An 11,447-nucleotide genomic window follows, 5' to 3' on the forward strand; every position below is an offset into this window, starting at 1 on the left:
AGGTAAAAAATTATCTGAACTATACTTAGCAAGGAGCCGTCATTCTCCAGGGAAGGGTAATTACCATAAAGGCAGCCATTCTGCTCCTCCCTCTTGCAGCCTACACTTATCAGCCCAGAGGAACTAAGGGGAAAAAGAGGTTGGTGGGGTGGGGGGTGGGAAGGCAGGAAGGCAAAACTCTCAAATACAAGATTCCATCAAAACTCTTAAGAACATTTGAAATATTCTCAAAGCCTTCATTCCCAGCATGCTGTTGGTGCCCTTTCCCTGCTGCCAAGGCAGCAGAAGTATTGCCCACTTAAGCCTTACCATCTTTACTGGTCATAAGTATTTGATATGAGGTGAGAATTTTTTTTCAAGGGGACTCTTTTAACCTGAGGTCATGTTAGATTAGGCAAATAAGGTACGATAGCTAAAGGATTATTCTGGGGGAGTTAGCAACAAGACCAGGGGTGGGGAATCTGAGGCCTTGAGGCCACAAGTGGCCCTCTAGGGCTTCAAGTGTGGCCCTTTGAATCCAAACTTCAGTTAAGTCAGTCAAAGGGCCACATTTGAGGACTTAAGAGGGCCACATACAGCCTTGAGGCCAAGGTTCCCCACCCCTGAACAAGACCATGCAATATGACTTTTAACTCTGGGGAGTTCCTCAAGGTGTGTTGGAACACCCTCAAATTGAAGAGTTATAGAAGAGAGCAATAAGCCTTCAGTCTTTGCTTTTATATGACTTTAACATAAAAATCATGTGAAATATGAGTACTACCTGCACTAGTTCCCTCACAGTAGTATTAGGAAAAACAAAGGAGAAAATATAGGAGAAGACCCTGAAGAAAAATAGAAAGTACTGTTAAGAAAAAGAGTTTGCTTAACAAGCATCATAAAATTTATTTAAGCAAGAATCCATCATTTGACAGGATATGCAATACAGTGATTTAAATACATAGCAATCTTATGTTTTTCACATTTTCATAGACTTAATAAATGATGCTCAATGGTCTTTCCAATTTTCCTTCTTCAATAAGTTTTTCTCTCTTGTCCTGTAAAGACAGAAAAGAAAAAAAACATTAAATATACAAATATGCCCTAATACAAATCAAAACCCAATTCTACGAAATGAGTCAAAGAATGTCAAAGACAAACATATTTTTATCCACAAACTAAGGTTTAAATATTTACAACCTTAGTCTCAGACACCCTCAGGAGGCTTTGGAATAGAAGGGCAAGTTCAGGCTCAGAAAGAGAGAATCAGGAACCTCTCCCCTCCTCAGACTTCTCGAACCTCTAACTGCACCAAACTGTGACTAATTTGAGCTAACAAACCATACCACCCACAACACTAGATATGCAAAAATAGATGCTAAATAATTACTGATAAGTCTACATAACCTCCTTTAGACCTCTTAGTCATTGATACTTTAATGTAACAAATAATTAGATGACGAGATTTAAAGAAACCTAATAGCTTTCCTTATGAATGGAAATTTTGCTCTCCCAACCCTTAACTCTCATTGAGGGTAAAGGAAGAGAGAAGTAATTGAAAGCATACTACAATTAGGCAGAGGTAGATACTGGTAGGATGTCACAATAGGGTACTTGGGAAACCTAGAGAGCAGAATGATACTCTGAATTACTAAATATAGCAAAGCTTCTATTTGTTAGGATATCGAGAGAATGTGGTACCCTGATTAAAGTGATGTTTCTCTTCATATGGAAAATTAGGTAGAGTAACAATAACTCTGTCAAAAAATTTTCTATACCTATAAATGCCATTTCTTACCTTAAAAACATTATGATTGGCATTCTGATTACTGAACCATCTTTCTGAACATCAATTCAAATTTTTATAGTATAAGAAGTCCTCAAAATATAAACCTTCCATAAATTATTGTCAATCCACCCACCGCACACCTAATTTGAAAGCAATTAATTACAAAAAAATTCTGGGAAGTCTATTTGAATTCAGCAGTGAAAGCCTTAACTCAACACGCTGGGACTATGGAAGTGTGTATTTCGTCTCACCCCCACCCCCGCCCATCTCCCATCACAATGAGAAGCAGCCATCACCTTGAATTTGTATTGGCAGCCAGGGGTTCTTATTGCTACCACCAGCCTCTCTCCGTCAGCTATCTGGCTTTGCCCTCCCTCCCTCCTTCCTTCCCCATTGATTTTTTTTTCAAATGACTGACATAGTTTTATATTAAACAAATCAGGAATTAGAAATATCTTAAAGAAATAAAGCAATCATGTAGAAATAGCTTCTAGCTGCAGGCAAATGCTCCCCCTTAATTTAGGGGCCTTCCTTTCCTAAGGCCCTTCTCGACATCTACCAAGGAAGAAACTAATCCTCTTGTCAACTTGACCCCTCCAGGAGCAGCTAACCCTGTCAATAGCTAAGTGAAGCAGCATGTTAATGGCAGGCTCCCTTCTCTTATCAATCAGCCAACTAAGGAAAGGCTTCCTGCTCTGAAAGGGGACAGGGAAGGGGCTTTCATAGCTGGGAAAATCAGAAAAATCCTCATGGAAGTGGTGGCACCCGAACTGAGCTCTGAAAGGAGCCATGGTTTAGGAGTGTGGCACAGGGACAAATGACATCCTGACTCCTTTCTATTCTTGATCAGGGGAGAGAAGGGCTAACCAGGAAAGTAACCGAGTGAAATGTTTTCCTCTCATGGGCTTCAAACTTAACTTCTTTCTTAAAGAGTCAGGAGGAAAAACTGAGGAATAGTAAGGAATTGGAGTAAAATATAATGGAAACGCTAAATCAGTGGCCTGACCTCTCCCTAACCCAAGATCACTGACTGTCTTAATCTGATCAGGAAAAGGCGGAAGCCTCAAAAAAGGAGGGTATCCACACATCCTCTCAAACTGGCACTCAAGAAAACCATTATTCTCAATTTTGTTTATGTTTTCTTTAATTATTAATATTGCAACATTACTGTTTTCTATTTGTAAATGTACAGTATTGCAGGTATGCAGTGCGTTAGATAATCTTTAGCATTCTTATTTTCATAGGAGAATGATTTCTCAATTCTAAACAACTGATCTGCAATGCAATTAAAACTGGGGGCTTCCTGGCCTACAGAAATAAAAGATAACAGACATTCAGTTAAGTGTATACTCATCCCAATACATATCTAAAGGGCTACTTGCTGATATAAAAAAAAATCCCAGCTAATTTGTCATTTCTCATAAAAGTGGAATTCAAGGGGGGAAAAGGCTTGTTAATCAAATTTTTACTATGCTTGTAATCTGGATGCTGAGTTATAGACTAAGGGAGCCACAGTTAACCTGTGGACTTCAATTCTACGTAGCTACCAAGATGCTTACACAGTCTTCCAAGAAAGAGCCACAGCAGAGGCTAGAGGTTAACAACATACTATATTCAACAATTCAACATTTATTAAGCCTAAACATTACACTCTGTAACTTACCCTATCAGTTTTAAAAACATAATACCAGAAGACAAGGGGGCCAATTCCAAACAGAGCGCCTAAGAATGAGGTCTTGGGAGTGGGTCTGAAATTGGGGTAGATATTTGCTGTTCTTGCATAGGTCCAACGAAGCAAAGCAGGATCTTCCTAAAATAAAGAACATAAAAATTGCCAAATTGGATCAGAACAATTTCCATCTAGCCTGGTACTGTCTCTAATGAAAGAACAAGAGATGTTTTATGAGGAAACATGACAGCTGCTCCTAAAATGTCAGCCAAACAGATTAGGAACTTACCCTGACTATTTCTAAAATCTTTCTGAAAAACATGTGCATCTCATTCATTAGTTTCTAAAGCTATCTAGCACTTACTTGTACTTCCATCCTATTCGAACTTCTTAGGATGAGGTTCACGTACTTGACAACACAACACAATATTTCCTTTAAGTTCCCTTACAGTTACTTTTGGTTCAAGTATTGTCTCCTAGTTTTGCTGACTAAGGAAACATTCATCCAATTCATACGTGTTACGGCTGTCTTAGGCCTTTACACATCCCCTTCATCCTTCTAAGGTTTAAGTCCTATTTTTTTAGTCTATGCTTATTATAGAGAAGTCACTCTATTTCTTAGCACATTTTATCTTCCATCCTCAGACATCTCCTAAACTGCCTTACTCATTTCTTGGGATGTAACAACTGTAACTACACACAATACTCAAGAGGTAGGCAAATCATGGTTTTGTACTACAGTAAGATTACAATTTTGTTTCTAACATGCTTCTTGATGATGGTCAGAATTAATTGCTCTTTCCAGTATAGAATAACTAACATTTACATAGAACTTCCCGTATGTTATCTCATTTGATCCTGTGAAATAGATCCATTTTATAGATGAGGTGACTGAGGCAAACTGGGGTTAAGTGACTTACTCAGGGTTACACAGCTAATATGTGTCTGAGCTAGATTTGAACTCAGGTCTTCCTAACTCAAGTCCCTGTGCTCTATCCACTGTGCCACCTAGCTGCCAGTATAATAAAAACTGAACCTACAGAATAACTCAGAATTTTAAGTTTGTTATGTTGGCCTGGCTGACATTTAATGATTTTTTTCCCCAAAAAAATTACTTATAAAGTTAAACATTTTCAAACATGGGCTTGCTTTTTAAGTCACTATCATAGCTTGCTGAAGAAAACTATCCATAGCCCACAAAACTGTTGTTAATAAAACAAACTTAATGTCTGTTGTTTTGATTGGTGAACACTACCCTAACAAAGCTTAGCAACAATTACATATAATTACAAGTATTGAAATGTAAACAGTTCACTCCCACATGCCTTCACAAGTAATTGTTTCAATTGACTGACAGATAAAATAACCAAATCACCAGTTTCCTGAAGTAGAACATTTGCAAATTAGCTGAATGTGAAAATAAGCCCTTGAAAATTTAATCTGCATCTCTCTGATTTGTGCACATTATTTATATAGGAGTATATGAAATTTTATGGTTTTAACACAAGAATGCAGATTTTGCAGAACAAAAATCATTAAACCAACCAATCAACAATCATTTATCAGGCGCTTATTATCATTCCCTCCCACTGGAAAAAGAAGAAAAAGCAAACTAAAACCCTCAGAACAAATAATCAGTCAAGCAAAACAAATTCTCATACTGGCCATGTCTAAAAAATACGTCTCTCATCTGTACCCTAAGTCCATCTCTGACGGGAGGCAGATGGCCTGCTTCACCATCATGTGTTCTGGAACTATGGCTGGTTATGGTGTTGATCTAAGTTGAAGTCTTTCAAAGCTGTTTATCTTTATGATGCTGTTACTACATAAATTGTCCTTGGTTCTGCTCACTCTTTGCATCAATACTTAGAAGTCTTGCTAGGTTTCTCTGAAACAATAACCCTTTTATCATTTCTTATAGCATAAGAGTATTCCTGTTACATTTATGTACTCTAATTTGTTCACCCAGTCTCCAATATGTTTTGTACATACAGATCATTTTCCTTCCTCTTTGATCTAAGATATCAGAATATAGCCAACACTGGTCAGAAAGTGAACTTTGATGTGATGATAAAAAAAATCTAAGTGGTGAAAAGGGATTATAATGGGAGAAGAGGAAAGGAGGAGGCAGAAAAGGGCAAATTACATCACAGGAAGAGGTACAAAAAGCTATTACAGTAGAGAGAAAGAAGGGAGGGAGATGAGCATTTGGCTCAAAGAGGGAATAATATACTCAGGTATAGAAATCTAACTTGCCCAAATGGAAGTAGAAGGGGAAAAGGGAAAGAAAAGGGAGGGGGTGATAGAAAGGAGTGCAGATTAAGGGATGCAGTAGTCAAAAGATATACTGTCTTGGAGAGGGCAGAAGGGTTGGAGGGGAAGAAAATTCAGAACTCAAACTCTTGTGGAAGTGAATGTTGAAAACCAAAACTAAATAAATTTAAAAAAAAAATTAAACCTAGGAAAAAAAAATGTAAAAAAAGAGTGGGAAGAGAAACTCAACGTAGAAAGACCAATTGGAAGGCTATTGCAATAGTCCAGGCAAGTCGGAATAATGGCCTAAACTAGGGCGAGAGCTGTGTGAGTAGAGAAGGGGAATTATACAGACGTTGTGAAGGTAGTAATGACAAGATTTGTCAATGAACTGAATATGTAAGGTGAGAGCAAGGTGCTAGGCAACACCAAGGTGCAAACCTGGGTGACTGAGAAGATGGTGGTATTTTCAACAGCAAAAAGGAAGTCTGGAAGAACAAAAGTTTAGAAGGAGGCAGAAAGATAATCGAGTTCTGTTTCAGACATGTTGTGATTGAGGTGCCCACAGGACATCTAGTTTGAAATGTCTAAAAGGCAGCCAATAATGTGAGATCGGAGTCCAGGAGAATAGGGGAGGATTCATATATCTGAGAATCGTCTGCATAGAGACTGAGATTAACTCACGGGAGCAGATGAGATAAATCAAGTGATACAGTATAGGGAGAAAAAGACAAGAGGGCCTAGAATTAGGGAGAAGATGAAGATCCGGCAGAGGCGCCTGAGAAGAGGTAGGAGAACCAAGAAAGCAGAGTTATGAAAACCCAGAGAGAAGGAAATACACAAGGAGAGAAGGCAAGCACCAGAGTCAAACGCTGCCAAGGGGTCAAGAGGGATGAGGACTGAGAACATGTTAACAGATTTTGGGAACAGATTTGAGATCCTTGGCAACTTTTGAGAGAGCTGTTTCAGTTGAGTGATGCGGCTGGAAGAAGGTCTGCAACAAACTGCAGAAGGTCAAATTAGATCTGTCTAGGAATTGAAAATTTAATCTAAATAAAAATCATCCTGTTGGAGAATAACAACTAAAGCACTAATATAAAGGGAACACTTATGATGGGATATTCCACATCCCCAAGGAAAAATACACCCGTGCATTCCTTGTTTCCTTACAGTCCAGGCAGTATGGCAGATAGTACAGTGCTCTTGTAGCTAGGAAGACCTGGGTTCAAATCTTGCCTCAGATACCATCTGTGTGAACTCAAGCAAATCACTTAAAATCTGTGTCTCAGTTTTCTCATTAAAAAAGGGGAGGGAGTTAGACTTGATGCCCTCTGAGGTCCCTTCTAGCTCTAAAATGACCTTACTATGAAGTTGCCACGTCACCTCCAGAACTATGTCAAATTAATAACTTCAGGATGGCATCCTAAAAGTCTGTAGCAGTCAGTATAGACCAGGGGTGGGGAACCTGGGGCCTTGAGGCCACATGTAGCCTTCTAGGTCCTTGGGGGGTGGCCTTTTGACCAAGTCCAAGTTTTACCAAACTTGGTAATCCCCTTTTATTGAGGGGATTTGTTCTGTGAAGTTTGGATTCAGTCAAATGGCCACATGTGACAACATAGAGGGCCACATGTGACCTTAGGCCACAGGTTAGACCTTATAATAAGAAAATGCCAAAAATATCCTCTGCGATACTATAAATATAATTATATTTGGTAGATTCCTGGTTTCATAATCTTGTTAGGACATGAAATTGCTATGCTTCAGCTTTATTAAAATGAAGCCTAAATGCTATGACATCCGTGAGGTAAATACACTATATGTACGTTTTTTAAATTTGCATACATAAAGCAAACATTCTCACAATACCTTACTAGTGATGAAGAGGGGAAGAATAAATGTATTCATGAGGATTTTTGATTCCAAAGTTGTGATGCCTGAGAAAATAAGTATTGCTATGTTTATGTTGAGCTCTTTTCCTATAACTACAACAGGATGCAATGCAAACTAATCAACTCGAGAGTTTATAACTGCACGGGTGATCTTTCCAAATACCCCCCTTTCTGAGAAGGATTTCTTCTTTCTGCAACTAGGCAGCTGGTAGTACATAGCTGTCACAGGAATTCAAATACCCTAGTTCTCTCTCATTCAACCCTCGATATGCCTGGGCAGGCCATTCTAGGTGGAGGAGGCAGTGCAATATAATAGATAAAAATACAGGCCTAGGGAGCCAGAAGGCCAAGATTCTAGTCCTGGCTCTAACACTTACTATCTCTATTTGTTGTTCAGTTGTATCTGACCCTTCAGGACCCCATGGACCATAGAATGCCAATAGTGTCCATGGGGTTTTCTTGGCAAGGATACTGGAGTGTTTTGCCATTTCCTTGTCCAGTGGATTAAGGTAAACTGAGGTTAAGTGACTTACTAGCCCAGGGTCACACAGCTAGTAGCTGTCTGAGGCTGGATTTGAACTCAGGTCTTCCTGACTCCAGGCCCAGCGCTCTATGAACTGAGCCCATTAGCTGCCTCCTACTAGCCCTATGATGTTGGGCAAATCACTTCTCTTTGAGCCTCAGTTTTTTCATCAATAAAACAGGAATAAAACTTACACTATCTATCACACTGAAGTATTTTGTAAACTCTGTAGAATTAGAAAACAAGTTACTGTCACTACAAGCACTCTGACAATCCAAGTCAGGTTCTTCCCCTCTATAAATGGGAAGGTATGTTACCTTCCTGACTTTGGAGGTATCCCAGAAAAGTCTGGAGGATGAAAGAGCTTTGGAGGGGGCAGACACCATAGTATAGAAGGGAGAGCACCGGTCCTGAAAACAGAAGACCTACTGTGGATTCAAGTCCTGGCTCTGCCACTTTATTTATATGACCATTACCAAGTCACTTCATTCCTCTAGCTCTGTTTTCTCAACTATAAAGGTGAGGGGGAAAGATCAGACAACCTAAGATCCTTTCTAACTCGAATATTCTATGATTCTGCGACATCTCTAGGATGGTGAGAGCAGCATCTTGTTTTATTTTTGCAAGAAAAACAGGGTAATAACTATTTTTATAAGCAGCTTAAGGTTTACTTAGCAATTCCCCCCAGCAATCCAGTACCGTGGGCACTGTTAGCTCCACCTTACAGATGAGGAAACTGAGACTTCATGGATTGTAAACACTGGTTTAAAGTCAACCTGGTTTAGAGAGGGGTGGAATTTTGAAGTCAGGTAACCTGGGTTTGACTCTCATCTCTGATACCCGCATACGTGTAAAATGCTTTGCAAACTTTAAAGTACCACATAAACATCAGTTATGATTATTGAAGCTATAAGTTAATTTCCAATTGAAGCCTCAGTTTCCTAATCTGCAAAATAGGTTGAACCTGTGGTATGTACCTCCCAGGTCTATCGTAGGGATAAAACTACAGGATGTCCCAAAAGCCTTACGACAGGTGCAGTTTTATGCTTTTAAAACTTAAAACTGGGTTATGATTTTTGGGACACCCTCTATATGCAAAGTGTTTCTGTACATTTTAAAGAAACACCATCTGTCGGGCGTATAGGAACCAGAAGACACGGGTTCCAAGGCTACTTCAGGCATTCACTAAAAACCTCTCTAGGCTTCAGCTTCTTCATCTGCAAAATAGAGATAATGACCATGACAGCGCTGTCCTAAAAGGCTTTTCGAACTTCAGAATGCTCCAGAAGTCAAGTCGACAAGCATTTTATTTGGCACCTCTGTCACTGCTATGTCACTGTCTCCACGCTAACCTCCAAGTCACTTTGAGAAGGATCAAATCTGATAGAACTGATTAGGAGTGAGAGGCAATGGAGATGATCTGTTCGGTTTGGGACACGAGGAATTTGAGGTGTGAGAGGGGCATCCTGCTGGAAATACGAAGGCGGCTATCAGAACTGCTTAGGAGGCTGCCTACTATGTGCCAGGCACTGTACTGATTCAACTTAACACAATAAACATTTATTAAAGGCATATTATGTGCCAGGTACCGTGCTAATTAAATTCAATAAACATTTATTAAGTGCCTACTATGTGCTAGGCATCGTGCTAAGACACCAGGGATGCAAAGAAAGGCAAAAACCGGTCGCTGCCCTCAAGGAGCTCTTATTCTAACGAAGGGTACAACAAACGTACAAACAAGACGGTGAGTGTGCCAGAAATGTTAGGACAGTCACGCTCCTAACGCTTACAAGTGCACTAAGACTTCTGGGACACCCCGTATAAACAGGGTAACGTGGAATCATTTTTATTATTACTACTATTATTCCTAAGAGCGCAGGCGCAAACGTGGCTGCCGGCTCATTTTCGGGCCCCCTCGGTCCAACAGTTTCTGCCTTCAAGGCCCAGCAGGCAGAATGCCCAAGGTCGGGCCGGGCCGCCCGCCGTGACCCCGGCGGCGTCCCCACTACTCACAATGATCCCCCGGCGGTGAGGGTTGTCGTACTGCAGAAGGTACTGGCGCTTGAGGCGGGCGCGGATGGCCTGCCGCTCGATCTGCGCCCGCCGGACCTCAGGCGAGGAGTCGTACTGGGCCGGATCGAGGGTCGGGGGCAAGGTAGCCAGGCGACCCGGGACGTACTTGGACATCTTGGAAGCCCAGCTAAGTGGTAGCGCCTGCGCAAATCGTAAAGGCCCGCCTTCTGCCGGAAGTTCCCCGTCCAACAGCGCATGCGCCCCAGCCTTCACTTGCTTTAACTTTAGTTAGTTTCTGGGTCTAGCTGTCTCGTCATGGGGCAGGGCTGAGCCAATGAGCTCTCTGAATTCTTTTCACCCTTCTTCACTTTCTGCTTTCTCCGCCCCTCCTCCTCGCGGTCACTGGGTTGCGCATGCGTAGGCCCAGGGCGTTCTCCTTAACTGCACTTTGGTCGGAGGGTTCGAATCCCACGTGTAACAGTTTAATGCATCGGGCGGGAGTTTAGTTCTGACCGAATCGTATTGGAGCCTCTGATTGGGTGCTTGAAAGCCGGTGGTTAGATTTTCAGTGTGGTCATTTATACCTCGGAAAATCGGCAAATGTTAGGAATCAAGGCTTGATTGGTGTGGTGTTGGTTTACTCAAGAAAATTATGGGAAAAAAATGTTTTAATGCACATCAAAATTAAAAGTGTAACCTGCGTCCTTTTTTTTTTTTTTTGAGAACTGGTTGTTAAAAGCATTTACCAGAACACCCATACCTGGTCGTGACACTTGCTAGCCCTGTGATTTAAAGTGAAAAAAAAATTGCACATCGAGCAAATGTTTCCCACTACCTCAGTTTCCTCACCTGTAAAATAGAATTGGACTAGATGATTTCTGAGGGCCCTTCTAAATCAGTGAGCTCATGATTCTAGGGTGTTCCACCACCTGTCATATGTTATAAGAATTGCAGCAACAATAACACCTTGCCACATACACAGTTTTATGCACAAGTTTGCAATCATCAATCAACCAACAAATATTTATTAAGCACCTATGCTTACTAGGCAAAAAATAAAGTAACCCTTGCCCACAGGAAACATTCTAAATACAAAGTTTTTATTTTATTTTGTTTTTTCTGAGAACGATTTTTGGGAAGTTTCTCTGAACCAAATCTTGACAAAGACCTGAAAAATCTACTTTCCAGTATCCAGCTAGACGTGTCCACCCAAATTCTCCTTAGGCATCTCAAAGTCAAAATGTCCAAGACACCATTCATTTTCTTTCTCCCTAAACTTACCCTCTTCCTGATGCTTCCATTTATGTAGAGGGTACCCCCATCTTCCAGTCATCC

The 11,447-nt window shown here is 40.7% G+C and overlaps 1 protein-coding gene across 1 annotated transcript; it reads right to left on the reverse strand.

Moving 5' to 3' along the window:
* Window positions 1–857: 857 nt before the first annotated feature.
* On the reverse strand, window positions 858–10,351 carry NDUFB4 (NADH:ubiquinone oxidoreductase subunit B4). Its single transcript, XM_036747569.1, has 3 exons — window positions 10,113–10,351; window positions 3,429–3,575; window positions 858–1,034 (listed from the first exon to the last, which is right to left on the reverse strand). Exons 1-3 carry the CDS (start codon window positions 10,284–10,286, stop codon window positions 972–974), a joined length of 384 nt encoding a protein of 127 aa, XP_036603464.1. The 5' UTR covers window positions 10,287–10,351; the 3' UTR covers window positions 858–971.
* Window positions 10,352–11,447: the final 1,096 nt, after the last annotated feature.

The sequence above is a fragment of the Trichosurus vulpecula genome, chromosome 2 (genome assembly GCF_011100635.1).
Source record: "Trichosurus vulpecula isolate mTriVul1 chromosome 2, mTriVul1.pri, whole genome shotgun sequence".
NCBI lineage: Eukaryota > Metazoa > Chordata > Mammalia > Diprotodontia > Phalangeridae > Trichosurus > Trichosurus vulpecula.